Source organism: Cucurbita moschata, unplaced genomic scaffold (genome assembly GCF_002738365.1).
Source record: "Cucurbita moschata cultivar Rifu unplaced genomic scaffold, Cmos_1.0 Cmo_Scf00049, whole genome shotgun sequence".
Lineage (NCBI taxonomy): Eukaryota > Viridiplantae > Streptophyta > Magnoliopsida > Cucurbitales > Cucurbitaceae > Cucurbita > Cucurbita moschata.
In genome coordinates, this window is record NW_019268565.1 from 483,238 (window position 1) to 501,192 (window position 17,955).

The following is a 17,955-nucleotide window of genomic DNA, read 5'->3' on the forward strand; positions in this document are numbered from 1 at the left end:
TGTTTCTCACTTCTTAAACAACTAATATCCTCTGCACTTAACCAACATTTGTTAAATTATCCAACCCCGAGAAATCTTAGATTGGTGGGGGTTTGGTCTGTCAGCAAGTCCTCGTTTAGTTATCCAGATAGTTACTCGTGTTTTTTTAGCTACACATTACATACCTCAAGTAGATCTAGATCCGCTTAATAAGCAATCATGGGATCAATAAATGTAGTCTTTTCTATCCATCAAATACATGGGTATCTCATTCCCAAGTCGAACAATTGTATTTTCATAGATAAAGAATAGTGTAATTCTGTGAGATCCCACTCGGTTGAAGATAGGAACAAAGCATTCTTTATAAGGGTGTGGAAACCTCTCCCTAGCAGACGTGTTTTAAAACTTTGAGGGAAAACCCAAAAGGGAAAGTCTAAAGAGGACAATGTTTGCCAACGGTGGACCTGAGTTGTTATACAAATTGTGTCAGAGCCAGACACCGAGCGATGTGCCAGCGAGGAGCCTGAATCCCGAAGGGGGGTGAACACCAGGCAATGTGCTAGCGAGGACGTTGGGTCCCGAATGGAATGGATTGGGGGGTCCCACATTGATTGGAGAGGGGAACGAGTGCCAGCGAGGATGCTGGGTCCCGAAGGGGGTAGATTGTGAGATCCCAACTCGGTTGGAGAGGAGAACAAAATATCCTTTATAAGGGTGTGGAAACCTCTCCCTCTCCCTAACAGAGGCATTTTAAACTTTGAGGGAAAACCCGAAAGGGAAAACCCAAAGAGGACAATATCTACTAGCGATGGGCTTGGACTATTACAAATTCTCACATACAAAACACAACATTTGGAATTCATCCCCAAGCTCTCCAAACACAATCGCCACATTCCCAACAATCTCGTTTTCAAACTTCAAATTCCTAATGTACTTCTCATCAATCTCAAACAAAAAGAAAAGGAAAATTCTGAAAAGCCATAGTCGCACAACAAGCTCGTTAGTCGTTAACATGAATCCAATGCTGTTCATCTCTGGAAAATAATGAAGCTCTGTCATGAACAATTTTTAATAAAGAAGTTCAAACCATAAGATGATCGAAGAGCATAATTTGCGAACATTTTCGCCTCAAAATGGAATCGACTTTCATACGCACTTTAAAGCTCGTTAGTCGTTAACATGAATCCAATGCTGTTCATCTCTGGAAAATAATGAAGCTCTGTCATGAACAATTTTTAATGAAAAAGTTCAAACCACATGATGATCGAAGAACATAATTTGCGAACATTTTGGCCTCAAAATGGAATCGACTTTCATACGCACTTTAAGATTGGATTGAAGATTAATGAAACTGTAGATTGTTAGTTCTTGGTAAAGAATCAAATTCAATTCATAATGCAAATCATGAGATTAATATTCTTATCGTAGTGGGTAAAAATATTAGGGTACCTTCTGCGCACTAGCAGGAGAGGAAGCTCTCGAGTGATTAGACCCGTCACGTAAATTTTGGTGATCAAAGGCAATAGGAATAGGTTAGAAATCATTAACTCTTATTTAAGCTAAATCACAAATTTACCAATTTACCCTTCCCTCTTTCATTTGGTTAGAACAGAGTCTCCACAATGGTATGATATTGTTCACTTTGAGCATAAGCTCTCGTGGCTTTGCTTTAGGCTTCCACATAGACCTTATACCAACACAGGGACTTTCATCCAACACCTCCCCTCGAACAAAGTACATCTTCCCTTAATCGAAGCTCGACTTCTTTTCTTTTGGAGTCTTAGTCATTTTTTACTATGCCTTCGAGGAGCCTCGACTCCTTTTTCTTTTCGGGTTCTTTGTTCGACATTTGAGATTTCTATTGACATGACTAACTTTTGGGCATGGCTCTGATACTGTGCTTGTCTCAAACATCCTAAGGAATGCCAACTCTCACGATAGTCTACTACTAGCAAATATTGTCCGTTTTGACCAATTACGTATTGTTGTCAGCCTCACGGTAGTCCACTGTTAGGTGATATTGTTCGTTGATTTCTATACCCTTACAAACATCCTAAGGAATGCCAACTCCCACGATAGTCTACTACTAGCAAATATTGTCCGTTTTGACCAATTACGTATTGTTGTCAGCCTCACGGTAGTCCACCGCTAGGAGATATTGTTCGTTGATTTCTACATCCTTACAAACATCCTAAGGAATGCCAACTCCCACGATAGTCTACTACTAGCAAATATTGTCCGTTTTGACCAATTACGTATTGTTGTCAGCCTCACGGTAGTCCACCGCTAGGAGATATTGTTCGTTGATTTCTACACCCTTACAAACATCCTAAGGAATGCCGACTCTCACGATAGTCTACTACTAGCAAATATTGTCCGTTTTGACCAATTACATATTGTTGTCAGCCTCACGGTAGTCCACTGTTAGGAGATATTATTCGTTGATTTCTACACCCTTACAAACATCCTAAGGAATGCTTCGTTCCCCTCGCTGAGTGTCTCACCCTACACCATTTGTAACAACCTTAATTTTATACCAAAATAATAATAATAATTATTATTTCTCTCTCTATATATACACACTATAATTCTCCATCCAACGGTTGACCTGAGCATAGGTTAACTGACTCAAACATATATTCTCGACTAAGAAGTTAATGGTTTAAATCTCTCGAACCCCACGTGTTAAACTCGAAAGAAAGTAAAAGCTCTCAGCTCAACCTAACTAAAAACCTTAACCCATATCTCAAACTGTATCATGACTCCTCACGTCGCTACCGATATGCCTCGACTTCCACCGAGAAAATAAAAGAAAAAAAAATTATGTCAATTGGAGTATAGCTTTGGAGCTTGTAACACTAATTACTATTTTAAAGTCGAAAGATTTAATTTCTATCCTCAAAATTATTATTATTATTATTATTTTTTATTGCAAGAGTTTAGTGTTCGATAAATTTCATTTTAAACCACACAAAGTTAATCGATAGTGTTTAGTAAAAAAAATTTATTAAATTGTTGTAAAATAACCAAAACGAGCCGCCGACTCTAATTACCATCCATGTACGATCCATACTAGATCTGACCAACTACCAATCCTACCTCCTCTACGTTCTTGACAACCCATGTTTGTCTCAATAGAGTCTTTCAGTGGCATGTTTCGGTCCTCTTCCCCGTTACTTAGAAAAAGTGAGGCACTAGTTCAGGTACAAGATACTATCATTACTGCCTGGACAATTAGACATCCAATCCGTAATCGTAATGACCCAATTGCAAGAGCGGAGCTCTACCAACCGAGCTATATCCCTCTGAGCCAAGTGGGGCCTGCATGAAGGAGTCAAATGCTTCTTCTATTATTTTATCCTTTTCCTCGGCTTAGCTGGGCCATTAAATTAATAAAAATACTAATAAACTTTGTCTCAAAATTTTTAAAAGTTTAAAAGTATTTTTGAAATTTAAAAATTATATTTTTATTAATTTAACTTAATTGAAATTACAAATTATTTAATTAAATAAATAGTTATTATTCAATAAAAGTAGCCGTTTAAGCAATACCTTCCCCGAACCTTTGAACTTCTCCATTTCTTTTGGTTCTTTCTTGATTTCACGTGTCCCAATTTCACGTCTCTTTGCTTTACTGTGTACAAGAAATCAATAAATCAAATCTGTTAGTTTAGATTTCCAGTTCGTCTCTCTGAATCCATTTCTTCTTCTCAGCAAAAACCCTAAACCACGCGATCTCAATCGGAATAAGATTCGTTTCCAAATACCCATTTGCTTTAAACCCTAATTTTGATCTAAAACCTTCGTTTTATTTACATCGGGGGATTTCTTTCCTTCCTTAAATGTCGCCGCCGGCGGTGGAATTACGATCTCCGGCGATATCCCCACCAGTCGAATGCTCGTCAGCCACGCTCCAAAACACTGAGCTTAACCCCCATCGATTCGATACATCGTTTGGTTTACCCGCTTTTTGTACCGGTGATTTACAGGGTGACCAGCAGGGAGTGAAGTCTTCTAGCGCTAGTGATCCGAGTGGACTCGATTTGAAGTTCGTTTCTGATTCTCAACGTGTGGCTCGATCGCGGCCGAGACTTACGAAGGTCAGGAAACGGGTTGCGTCGCAGCATGCGAGGTCGAAAGTTGGTTCTTGCGAGGTTAGTTCGAATGATGAGTTTGTGTTCTTAGGTGATACTAAGAAATTTGACGGTGGTTTTGTGTTTGGAGCGAATCGGGATGGCGATTCGAATTCTGGGAATACGGTGTCCAACGATGATGTGCATAAGAAATTGGCTTCTGGGAAGGTCGAGAATGAAGGGTTTGTATTTGGTGCTAAACTGAGCAACTGTGCTTCGAGTTCAGAAACTTCAGACAACAAATGTGAACAGTCTAGTGTGAATTGTGAGAAACTTGTAGCGGACGATGGGGTGAAGATGAAGGCAGAGTGGAAATGGGAGAATTTCGTGAATGCTGGGAAGCTTGACTCCGGTGGTGGTAGAATGAAAATGGATTCCGTAACGAATCCTGCCACGAATAACAATACGGAGACGATTGATCTGGCATCCACGGTTAATACAGAAGAGGAAGAACTTGATAAATCCGTGGGGAAGGCGGGTACTGAGAGTTGTAGCAATCTCAAAACTAAAAATGATGATTATTTAACTAAATCTTTTGATTCGAAGTTTGTTTTTGGCGACAGTTGGTTTGATGCAACAAGTAATGTAGGAAGTTCTGTTCCTGATTTCGGAGTCGAGATGAAAGCAGAAAGCTCAGCAGCATTTCAGAATGCGGAAGCTAGTAATGTTAACTTAGGTTGTGAAGAGGGTAGGACCCTCAAGGAAGATCTTGGTAGAGATGTATTTATATTCGGGAGTTCCAGCTTAAATAAAGCAGTGAAAGGGAGGTCAAAGACACTATTTACACTACCGGATGAGATGAAGAATCTGAACATCAATGATTCTGGGAGTATTAGTGGATGTAAAAAGGCTGAGTGTTCAAATGCTACCTTTGCTGAGACCTCTTCCAGCTCTAATGATTGTGACAAGCCATCTGGCTCTTCAGAAGGTCTGGCAGGCTCTACTGGTAAGACCTTTGAGGATAATCCTGAACGTAATGGTAAGTGCAAAACTGAATTTCAAAGTGGTTGTGAATTTCCTTCTGCTTTTGAGAGTTGTTCTAGCGCTGAGCCATTTAATTTTCTGTCAGGATGCTTTGTAGGTTGTGGTGGGTGTCAGTTTCCTAAATCCTGTGTAAATGATACTTTACATGTACAAATGGCCTCAACAACATCATCATTCTCAACAGCTAACTTTCAATGTCAATCAAATGATAATCCACAAGTTCATTTGGGTGAAGTTGGAAAAAACAATGAACACGGTTCTTTAGATACCGAAAATGATTTTACTTCCGGGGAATTTAAAATTCCACAGTGGGACCCTTCTTCTTTCAAAGAAAATCTGTTCTCAGACCTCAATAGGAATTCAGTATCGAGTATTAAGAGTAAATTGAACAAAACTAAGAAAAAGAAAGCAAGGGGAAATCTGAGGCAAGCTAAATTGCAAGATAGAGTGTCAAAGGACGATGACAGCTCCCAAATTAATCTGGACTCTCCTGGATCTTGCACACCTATGGATTTCTCCCCCTATCAGGAAACTATGTCTGTTGATCATTATTCAAGAGATATGCCCGGTGAATCCTCCGACCCAGTCCATAGTTATGTACCTTGGACAACAGATTCTACAGTCTGTACCAATGAAAATGATGTTCTTTTAACTGGAAGAAAAGTAACAGATGCACATAATGGTATTTGGAAATATAGTGATCCTACCGTGGGAAGTTTTGGGCATCATAGAGATGGGAACTCTGTTCATAGTTTTGATTCTAGAAATGAAACAGCCTGCTCTAGCCTCAAAACCGAGCAGTGCCGTAGCAGAGGTTTTGATGGTGGGGTTTCTACAGAACCTACAGCGGCTTTCAACGTGAGCTCAGATACACTAGAAAGCAATGACAAAAGTTTTACATTTTCTGCATCTTCTGCCATCCAAGCTAGTTTATCAGAAACAAAGAGCCGGCACAGAAAGAGAAATAAGAAGAAGTCCAATCACAATGCATTTGTCATCTCCCCAAGTCCAGATATTAAGTTAGGACTACCTCTTGATTTTTCATCCATTGGCAACTCATCTTTGCATTCAGAGGCTTCAAGTAAATCGAAAGCAGAAGAAAAGCCTAATCAAGGGTATTCTTTCGCGGCTGCAATTCAAGAGACATGTGAGAAGTGGCGACTCAGGTATTTTCCAGAAAGACCAGTTTTAGCATAGTTTTTCTTACTGATTTTAATCACGTGCTTTAGTTCCATGTTATATAGCTGATATAAAAAAAAATTCTTTGACCCTGTGATAGAGGAAACCAGGCGTACAAAAATGGGGAACTCTCAAAAGCTGAGGATCTGTATACACAGGGGATAGACTCTGTCCCACCTAATGAAGGATCGACATCTTGCCTTAACTCCCTCATGCTCTGCTACAGCAATCGTGCAGCCACACGAATGTCACTTGGAAAGATTAGGGAAGCTTTGGAAGATTGTGGGATGGCTACTGAACTAGATCCGAACTTTCTCAAAGTTCAAGTGAGGGCTGCAAAGTAAGGATTTTATTTTGTGATTTTAGGTTATAGTTATAAATTTATTCTAACAATTCATGCAAATGAGCAATCTATGATCGTATGTTTTACTTGTATGTTTCTTTTTAGAAGTATACAAGGAATCTCAACTTAGTACATGTTTGCATGCCCCAGGATCTTCTTTCACTAGCATCTCTTATGGTCGTTAAGTATCTCGAGGTTCCAAATTGGTCTTGGTTTTTTGTAACTATTGCCTATGGAAATTAATTATTTCTACAAACTTTATTACGAAGTTGCTTTAATATACCTCCTGTTTTATTTAGATATATTTCTTTGAGCATCTAGCGAAGAGAAAAAAAAAATTCCCATTAAATCATGAGAGATGCACTTAATGGTTATACTATGACTGAGCAGTCTAATCAATTATCACTGGTAGAATTCTTTATTTATGTATCAAGTCAATACAATCTGCTTTGCCTTTTCAATTGATACTCATCTATTCTTATGTTCTAAAGATTTCCCTTTACGGTTGTCATCCTCTTCTTGGGGTAATTGAAAATGCATTACAGTATTCCAGCAAGTACTTAGAATCTAGGAATGGTGTATGTTTAGATCGGAGGATGAGCAATGTAATATTTACACTTAATAGTTAAAAATGCACTTAATAATTACACTATCACTGAGCGATCTAATCAATGATCACCTATATTTATGTATCAATTTGATACAATCTGCATTGCCTTACCTATTGATACTCATCTATATTTATGTTCTAAAGATCTTCCCTCCCATTACAGTTGTCATCTTCTTCTTGGGAAAATTGAGAATGCATTACAGTATTTCAGCAAGTGCTTAGAGTCTAGGGAGGGTATATGTTTAGATCGGAGGATGGTAATTGAAGCAGCTGATGGCCTCCAAAAGGCTCAGGTATGTACTACATTTTTTCTACTTCACCTTATGGGCGCTGGTGTAAGTTGTTATCTTGTTATTTTTTGTCACAGTTGGCGCCCACCAATATATGAGTAATTTGAAGTTTTTAGAATAAAAAATTAATGAAGGTTCTATATGGAGATTACATTTTAATGACTCACTTTAACAAAAAAAAAAAAACGTTGGGAAATATAGATGGGAGAGAAGTCGAAGATACGTTTCCCTTTGTTAAAATTTATTAATCTTTTCTTATAACTTACTAATATAAGCTCTGACATCATATGATTGAACTGCAGTATGAAATGTGGACACCATAACTAGAATATCTGCTACCAAATTGATGTATTTGTTATGTCTGGGTGTAACGGCCCAAGCCCACCGCAAGCAGATTTGTCCTTTTTGGGGGAAAGGGTTTCCCCTCAAGGCTTTCAAACGCGTTTGCTAGGGAAAGGTTTCCACAACCTTATAAAGGGTGTTTCGTTCTCCTCCCCAACCAATGTGGGATTCTCACACTGGTCTAGAATTTTATGGTGCTTTCTTCATTCGTTGGGAAAATCTCTTTACAAGGGAACTAAATATGATAATTTTATCTTAGGTTTCTACATATTTTTATTGGAAACCTATATTTTCATTGATTCTGAACTGTTCTATTGGCGTCATACTTTTTATATTTTTGTGGTTACTGGGGTGTATATCTGTGTTCTATAGGCATCAAATGAGAGTTAAAAGAAATACAAAAATGACTCTAATCCTACATTCTAACTTTTGGTTAGGCAAGTATCTTCCCACATCATCATGGATAGTGGATGTATAATTTTCCATCACATCCTTGTAATCACCCTCGTTCTCAGTCTGCTGTTTGTTCATGTGAACAGAGTTCTCAGCTGTATTCTGATGATTGTTTGGCACTTTTTTCTGCAGAAAGTTGCCGAATGTACAAGGCATTCTTCTGAACTTATGGAACAAAAAACTGAAGATGCAGCTCTCAATGCCCTGGATTTGATTGCTGAGGCTTTATCCATCAGTCTGTATTCAGAAAAATTACATGAAATGAAAGCCGAAGTACTCATTATGGTTTGTATCATTTCAACTTAGTTTTTACGTACAATCGAGTATGATCTTTTCCCTTTTGAAAATGTCTTCTTATTATTTATGTTATGGATGGTTCGTTCTTTTCTAGACAACTGTGGTCTTTTATTTCTCAACTTCGATCTCATGTTTGTTTTTATTTTTCATTGGATCTTCTCCTGCAGCTCCAGAGGTATGAAGAGGCAATTAGGCTGTGTGAGCAGAGTCTTTGTTTTGCGGAGAAAAATTGTATTGCAGAAAGTGTTATTGTTGAAACAGATGTTTCTAGATGTCAAAGTCCTTCACTCGCTAGATTGTGGAGATGGTTCTTGATAACAAAAGCTCTTTTCTTTCTTGGAAAATTTGAGGATGCTCTCAATACAGTTGGGAAAATTGAGCAAGAGAAGTTTAACGAAGAAAAGTGAGACACAAGTACCTTCTTGAGTACTTTTAAATCAATTAGGATCTTCATTTCTTTTAGTGGTTTGATCTTGGTGCTAATATTTTTCATGCAGGTCTAGAAGAAAAAGTTTGGAATCATCATTTGCATTAGCGGACACAATACGTGCACTTCTGCGTTGTAAGGTGTGTAACTATTTTGACACTGTGAATTCAATTTTTTCTCTTTCCTGATTTTCCTATATTTGCTTAGAACTATTAATGTAACGCCACTAATTTTTCTAATTAGTGATGTATCTTGCATGCATAAGACATAATGCGAAAGCTCATATAAAATAGCTTTGAAAATAACGGCATGGTCTTGCATAAGTAGTTCAAAACACGAACTTTGAAAATAATGGCATGGACCAGCTTCTTTGCTTTCATCATTGATATCACCTTTGGCATAGTATCCAGATTCGTGCCCTTGAATTTGAATCTGGTCTTGGTCGGTGGCGTAAAGCTCTCTTCTTTCTTGTAACAGTTTATTCTAGCATAATTTTTTGCGAACCAATCCATCCCCAAAATTACATCATATACGGTCATATCAACTACCATTAAATCTACCTCTAAATTTACCCCTAATACTATTACATGACCATTTTTTACCCTATAAGTAGCAATCATATCCACCCCTGCCGGGGTACCTACTAAGAAAATGTTTGTTCTATCACCTTAGTATTTTTAATTTGAGTATATGTGTTCATAATCCAAATTATTCATAAAGGGTTGTTCTCTGTGAATGTAATTGTTTCAATTTTTTTTATGGAATAAACATTTGCCAGTTGTTGGAGAAATATTACAATGTGAGAAGTAGTTTTCCCTTCCATCTGCTGTATTATGATCGCTGTTCGTCAATTCCTTAGGGTTTGGGAATTCACGCTGCTTCTTCAAATTGAAACTTAAAGCATTTGATATTGAATGACCAGAAACTTTCAAGTTTAACCAGAGTTAATAATCCTTTGATGCAACCTTTATCTATGTAATTTGTGTACGCATGAGTTTATAAGTTATAATTTTCCACTTGATGCATACATGGTCTTAAATAACAGAGTGCAGGGAATGAAGCATTTCGATCAGGGAAATACGCTGAAGCAGTGGAGCATTATACAGCTGCATTATCTATTAATGTTCAATCCAGATATTTCACTGCAGTTTGTTTATGTAATCGTGCCGCAGCATACCAAGCTTTGGGTCAGATTGCTGATGCCATAGCTGATTGTAATCTTGCCATTGTCCTTGATGAAAAATACTCGAAGGTAGGCTTTTATATGCTAGTGGAATATGCTGTTGCATGGAGCTTGATTGTTGAATTTAAATTGTTTCTTGTTCACTTAAACTTAGTATTGGTGGAAGAGATTGGTTGACTGTTAACATTTAATGGTACACCATGTGCTTTATATTGTGTTTACAGGCACGGTAGGACATTTCTTGTGTGCTTTTTTTAATGTTTATTTAGCAAAAAAATTGTTGGGCAATCTAGGCTTTTAAGGTTTTGGATGCTACTGGGTATACTTTTCAGCTAAAGTAATATGCTCAAATGTTATGTGGCCATTTCCAACACCTCGCTTTCTGTACTCAAATAGCCTGCAACAATTAGAAAGAGAAATAGGGAAACCGAGTTGGCTTGTGTCAGCCTTGGTAGTGAGGACTTTTTCCTTCATCTCATATTTAGAAGAATTGATTAATGAAGGCAAGAGATGCAGCATAAATCTAGTTCCTCCATTTACTGCCTAACGCTTTAGCCTAGAGAACATCTTTGAAAGACCAAGTAAATCTGCTATAAGCTTTATCCAAATCCAATTTGAACACAATACCTTCATGATTTCTTCTATTGCAGTCATCGACCACCTTGTTGGTCACAAGAATGGAATCAATAAGTTGGGCATAAATAGTCAAAAGGTAGCTTAGCGACTTTAGTCCTTCAGGAGCTACCTTCGCCTGTAAGGTTGTAGTGATAGGTTTACCTGACCAAATTCTTAGATACGTTGTGATGTTTCTCTGAGCTAGCATGATATTTAATACAATGTCAGATAAAAATTTCATCGGAATACGGAGATGATGTTTAACTCTGTTGTCAAACTAATGCTCTGTTGTGGGTGGCTAGTGGGTGGAGGCTTCCTCTTCCTGCCTTCTATAGAGATCTGTTTTATTTCTAATATATTGGTTCTGGTAAAAATTGATTAATGCTCTCTTGTGCAGGCATTTTCTAGAAGGGCAAATTTCCATGAGATGATCAGAGATTATGGTCAAGCAGCTAGTGATCTCAAGAAATTTATTTTCATTGTTGAAAATCAATCTGATGACAAGGTCACGCCTAGTAGACAGGCGGGTAGTGTCGAGTTGAAGAAAGCTCGTAGGAATAAGCCTTTAATGGAAGAAGCCGCTAAGAAAGAAGTTTCCTTGGATTTTTACCTTATCTTGTAAGTTTTAGCTTTGGCTGATACTTCAATTTTCTGATCGATAGTATTTATAAAATTCCTTGAACCTTTATAGACGTAATTTCCTAATAGGAATGTTAGTATCTGATCCAGTTTCAAAATTTTCATGTCAGGGGAGTTAAACCAACTGACACTGTATCGGACATTAAAAAGGCGTATCGTAAAGCAGCCCTCAAGCATCATCCTGACAAGGTTTGGAAGTGTTTTATGCCTGTAATTTATTTGTGTTGATACACTATAGGCCTTGTAACTCGTTTTATGATACCACTTTGCCCATTGTTTGTTGGAGTTCAGGCTGGTCTGTTCTTAGCAAGAGGTGACAGCAGTCATGATGGACGACTCTGGAAAGAAATCTCCCAGGATGTTTATAGGGATTCTGACAGGCTTTTTAAGCTCATTGGAGAGGCGTATGCTGTGCTCTCAGACTCCAGTAAGGTTTGTAACTTCGTATCTAAAACTCGAGTAATTTCGTGTGTATGCTCGTTAGTAGTTCATCTTGAATTGAACTTTGTTGAATTTTGAAGAATAACCAATACATTGAATTCCAGCCTCTTTGTTTCACTTTACTCAATATATGTACAAACTACTGCTTGAGCCACATGGCTGTTTGCTTCTGGACATTGATGTCTTCAAAACTAAATACTAGTGCCACTCTTTTCCTCCCTCCATGTTTATCGGTTTCATGGCAGTCACGGACTAGGGTGAAGGACTCACTCTTGTCATGGCTGAGTGAGAGAGAGAGAATTGTGTAGGTTTTACCACCAGCCTTGTCTTTGGTAGAACTGAGAGGGAGTTAGGAGGGGAGAGTGTGAGATTCCACATCGGTGAAAACCTCTCCCTAGCAGACGCACTTTAAAATTTTTGAGAGGAAGTCCGAAAGGGGAAGCCCAAAGAGGACAATATCTGCTATAGGTGGGCTTGAGTTGTTACAAATGGTATAAGAGTTAGACACCAGACGGTGTGCCAGTAAGGACGCTGAGTCTCGAAGGAGGTGGACACCAGGCGGTGTGCCAACGAGGACGCTGGACTCCGAAGGACGGTGGATTGTGAGATCCCACATCGATTGGAGAGAGGAACGAGTGCCAGCGAGGACGCTAGGCCCCAAAAGGGGTGGATTGTGAGATCTCAAAGTCAGCAGTATGCCACCAAGGATGCTAAGCCCCAAAGGGAGGTGGACACCGGGAGGTGTGCTAGCGTAGTTTGTTGCTGCCTTGTTTGTTAGTTCCATATCCAAGAGGTGTTGTAATTTAGTGTTGGTTGTTTATATTATCTACTTTGAATCTATACTGACACTGTTTCCTTCTTCACAGAGATCACATTACGATCTTGAAGAGGAAATAAGAAAAACTGCGAAGGAAAGCAACAGAGGCAGCAGCAACAATAGAAGATCTTCCTCCAATGCCCATGGCTGCTCTCCATTTGAGCCATTTGAGAGAAGCGCCAATGGACGAAAGTACCAGAACAACTGGAAGTCGTGGGGAAGTTCGCAATCTCGATGGTAAGCGGAGACCGACCACGTCTGTACAAAACTTCATTATCATCATCATGGAAAGGGAAGAATGAGAGAGAGGGAGAGAGAAGGCCAAGCAAGCTGGGAAGATCATCAAAAGCTAACCACAGAAGAAGGTTGAAATATATTTTTTTCTGCATTTCAACGCCTGAGCGGAGGCTAATTAGTGGGGTATAGTCTTCCCAGTTGCTCTTATATTGTATTCATAACAATTTTGTTTCTAAAATTTATGATGATTTTTTTGGGGTCTTTTTGAGATTTGTCTTCAACTCAATATCATACGTTTGGTAAAATTCATTCATATATTAATTCATCTATAATTACTTCTCAATTTTTCAAAATTCTAACCTAATTCTTCCATATTTATACTTTTTTTTTTTTTTTTTTTTTTATAGTATCATAATATCATTCTTTACTATGGTTGAATTTTCATAATAGTTTCAAAAATATAACCTTTCTAAAAAAATTCATAAGTACCATTACCGTTAGTATAATGTTTCAAAATACTCGTAAAATTTTCAAAGTAACATTAAAATGTTTGTACATAACCTACGAGATGTTGATAGACAACTTTTGTTTATATATTGACAGCAAAAATGTTAGTTTTAAAGTTTTATAGTTTTATGAATATTTTTTAAATATAAGTTTTATGAATATTTTTTAAATATAGTAATAACATTTAAAATAAGCTCACGAAAAGTACTCAACAGCATTACTATAAATTTTCCTACATTGAAAACCTACATGTAGCCCAAGAACAGAATCTGATGACACAATAGAAGGAAAGACGAAAATGGTTATTTTGAAGAAAATAAAATTGATATTTTGAAAGTTTCATTGGATCTAGATTTTTTATCCTGATAATTGTCTAATTTTCAAATTACTCTCACAAAAAAATAAATAAATTGACAAGATAATGAACAAGATAATCAAATTCATAATTCTACTACTTAAACATAAATTGACAAAAATTATGAAAAGTTACATATCATTTCCTTAGAAACAAGGAATCAAATATGGAAAATGTTGCTCAGATCTCTGCTGTTTGTTTGTCAGATGAGAGGTTCAGAAAATTAACAAAAAAAAAAAGGGCCAAACATCCAAAATTTATCTGGTTGCCTGAGCCTGTGCATGCTCTAGTAGTTGAGTGACTAACTTGTAGGTACGCCCAGATAATGATTTGGTGTGATCTATCAGTTCTTCATATCTGAAACCAAGCACGCCAATAATTGATTCAAAGGTTTTACACTTCAGGAGGCAAAAATTTAACTAACAGAGCTAATCGAAACGAGTATATGCATTATGTCTCGAATTTTATTACCGTCTGTCTATTCGATCTAATTGTACACTAAGTGTACAGACTCACTAGACACTTTTTAAAGTTCAAAGACGACCAAGAAAGTTCATCGACAAAATTGGAACGCATATATAGGGCACTTTCGGAAGGCTGAGAAATGGTTTTGCTGATGTAAGAATCTAGAATAGGGAAATATACTTACACGTTGGGCTGGTTTGGTTCCATTATAACCGTTCCCGTCTTGGAATCAATCTTGGCATCAAGCTTTGAGGTCCGAACAAGATTAACAATCCACCGCTCCGCTTCCTCGTAATTTAAGTTCAACTTCTCGGCAAGGACACTGACACAAGTTACCAGCATGTCATTTATAATAACGAAATGAAACAAGATAACCCACAATGACAGAAAATATGCAAGCAAGGGATAACCTAAAAGAATGGAAAGAGAAGTATAAAATAAATTTAAAAAGAGAATGGATATGCACCTCATGTCAATGCGCTGGTGTATTCTGCAGTAAGTCTCAAAGATGAAAAGGCGAGCATTTTCCAAGAACTCGTCCCTCAAAGGAACGGTAGAAAGGTTTCCCTCTTCAAGCCTCTTTCCTAGGAAAGGGTCATTCAATATAACCTACATTGAGGACAAGTAGTTAATTATGACTTGATAACAGGGGGAAATCTAAAAATTGATTACATTTGTCATTCACGGCCAGCTAGAATACGACTTAATAACCGAACCATCCAAACAGATGCAAAACCCCACCATGAAAACAATGAACAAAAAAGCACCATTTTAAATTAGCATATAACTCCCTAGTTCCTAGTGAAAAAGAGAAGCAGGAAACTTACTTCTTCACACTCTCTCATCTTTTTTTGTGCCCCATCAAAATCATAATTGACATAGACACAAGTCAAAAACTCTGTGATGGGATCCTTATAGGAATTCTGTTCTTGCTGAATAACCTTGATAAAATCTTTGAACTGTGGCCTCCGCCTTTTGTTAACGATGAATGCAGTGGCCAAATAGCGTAATAGATGGGGAGCATTGGTTTGAATGGCACTTAAATACCTACAGATAAGAAAATTACCAGCTCATTAAAACATGGAAAGGCCTGAATTAACTCATCTCCAAATTTCTTTTCATGTTTTAACTCATCTCTACAAGACTAGATTACAACATCATCGAACATTACCGTCCCATTAAAACAACAGGGAAACAACATGATAATGGAGGACATATGGGACATATTGTTTTTAAGAACATATTTCCACATAATTAAGAATAACAGAGAATTAGCTATAAAAATAAGGAAGAGCACATCTCCATGCGGTATCAGTAAAACGTAGTGAAAAAAGGCCAAATTTAGTATACTTACTTATCTTGATTAAAAAGGTCAATTATCTGTGTTCTTCCATTGTCATGATTGAAAAAAATGAAGAGGCTCCAATGCATCAACCATATTCTGCTTTGCACTTGATTCATATGCGACGAGAAATTCTTAAATAGACATTACCCGGAAAAAAGTCAGTAACGTGATGACATATTATCGTACAAAAAAAAGGAAGAAACTAGATAAGCCACACCACCTTAGAGTCAATAATTTCCTTCAAACGATTAAGCTCTTCAACAGCAGTATCCCAGTTCTGCATTAAAATCTCAGCTGCCCATTTTCCCCATAGAGCACTCAGGCTCCTTTCACTGTTTGTGCACAAAGCTCTGTACTGATAGAGATAGTCAGCAGCACCAGAGTAGTTCCCGCACTCGAACTGAAATTTGGCATATTGATATAGAGCTTCTATTTGATCTGGACCAATCTGGAATTAGGGTTTTATGAAACCCGAAACGATAAATCAATAATCATTGACAATATTAGATGGAAAATTAAAGAAACCCCAACTGAATCAAATATAATAAGAGTTTTACACAAAAGGAGCAAAGAAATTGTAAAGAATCATGGCATATTGATATAATACTTCTATTTGATCAGGACCAATCTGGAATTAGGGTTTTACAGAAAATCAATAATCGCTATCAATATTAGATGGAAATTAAAGAAACCCCAACTGAATCAAATATAACAAGGATTTTACACAAAAGAAGCAAAGAAATTGAACAAAATCATGGCACATCAGCATCAATGCTCCCTATGCCCCAAAGAACAAACCAACTCGAGCACAAACAAAGAGATTAGCGTTGTTTATGGTAAATAAAGAACATGTAAATCTAAGACCATAAACTCAACCTGATAACGATCATTAAGCATTTGAAGATTGTACTGCTTATCAGCCCTCAATTCCTGAACAGCAGCAGGATTCTGCAGAAAAGTAACAAGTGGCGCAGCAGACTCCTCCAAAGCTTTAAGCCTCCCCACGACTTCCGCCCTCCTGTCCACCATATCTGCGCCAATCCCATCACAAATTTAGACCCAACACACATCAATACTTAAAAAATAACAAAAAAAAAAAAAAAAAAAAAAAAAAAAAAAAAGAAACAAATAAGCAATGAAATCAAAACCGAGAATTGTCCATGCCTTGAGGAACATCGTCAGTGTGGTACAACGACTTATGGATGTCCATGGCGTAGTCAACCATATTGGTTTTGTTGAGAAGTTCGATCTTGGCCTTGAGGATCTGCTCGTCGGGGTAAAGCTGCCTCTCTTGAAGAAACTCAAGGAGAGGGAAAACAAGATGGCGGTCCAGATTCGGAGCAATTCGTGGAGTTAGATCGTAATCCGCCATTGTAGAGTTGCTTGTGCTTGATTACACTGAGGATTCAGAGAGTAGATGGCTTCGAGAAGGAGGGTGGATAAAAACCCTAATCGGCCACAGGAGAAAGAAGTCTGTCTGTTCGTTTAGGTTTTAGCCATTATTCTTTTTGCTAATGTCAATTTTACCCTTACACTTTTCGAAAATACCATTTTGCCCCTATCTCACTTGATGCCTCAAAATAAATAAATTATTATTATTATAAAATTATTTTAAAAAATGTTAATTATTAAATTAAACAGAACATTATATATTAATTAAATTATAAATTTTGTAACTTGCTACAAATTAATATTGTCCCCAAATTTTTTTAATTAATTAAATGACCTTAAAATGACAATTTTACCCTTATACTTTTCGAAAATACCATTTTGGCCCTATCTCACCTTAATGCTTCAAAATAAAAAATTATTATTTATTATAAAATTAAATTTAAAAATATTAATTATTAAATTAAACAAAACATTATATGTTATTAAATTTGAAACTTGCTACAAATTAATATTATCCCCAAATTTTGTTAATTAATTAAATGACCTTAAAATGACAATTCCCGTCTTCATTACGGTCCTTTGATCGAGTAATTCTAGTTTTGCAAGCTAGGTCATATGTCGAAAGTCCAAAGAATTAGGTCGAAAATTGTGTAGTAGAAATCTAAATGGTGGGTCGGGAATTGATAACTCTCCCGTTAATTTTTTTTACAGAATAAGTCTCATTCGTTCGATTTAGAGAACTAGATTCACTGAAAATGGACCGAGCATTCAATGGAGCAAAGTTTGCACAATGGCTCACACGTGAGAAGAAAAATTCATTAAATGAGTTGTCAGATGACAATCTAACGGTGTCACACGACCAATGGGAGGTCACTATGTGTCCTACTAGGTTTAATCATCCCTAAATTCGTAAAAGGATAAG

General features: G+C 37.2%; 2 protein-coding genes across 2 annotated transcripts; one reads left to right on the plus strand and one right to left on the minus strand.

Moving 5' to 3' along the window:
- The first annotated feature begins 3,560 nt into the window (after positions 1–3,560).
- On the plus strand, positions 3,561–13,241 carry LOC111435510. Its single transcript, XM_023072893.1, has 12 exons — positions 3,561–5,091; positions 5,182–6,262; positions 6,376–6,615; positions 7,392–7,521; positions 8,446–8,598; positions 8,778–9,013; positions 9,108–9,177; positions 10,083–10,289; positions 11,233–11,453; positions 11,585–11,663; positions 11,766–11,906; positions 12,782–13,241. The coding sequence occupies exons 1-12, from the start codon at positions 3,822–3,824 to the stop codon at positions 12,971–12,973; spliced, it is 4,020 nt and encodes a 1,339-aa protein (XP_022928661.1). The 5' UTR covers positions 3,561–3,821; the 3' UTR covers positions 12,974–13,241.
- A 657-nt stretch (positions 13,242–13,898) lies between these two features.
- Positions 13,899–17,120, minus strand: LOC111435512 (eukaryotic translation initiation factor 3 subunit E). The gene is made up of 8 exons (XM_023072894.1): positions 16,806–17,120; positions 16,518–16,672; positions 15,862–16,089; positions 15,651–15,772; positions 15,124–15,343; positions 14,763–14,905; positions 14,481–14,618; positions 13,899–14,188 (listed from the first exon to the last, which is right to left on the minus strand). Exons 1-8 carry the CDS (start codon positions 17,011–17,013, stop codon positions 14,089–14,091), a joined length of 1,314 nt encoding a protein of 437 aa, XP_022928662.1. The 5' UTR covers positions 17,014–17,120; the 3' UTR covers positions 13,899–14,088.
- Between the last annotated feature and the right edge of the window lie 835 nt (positions 17,121–17,955).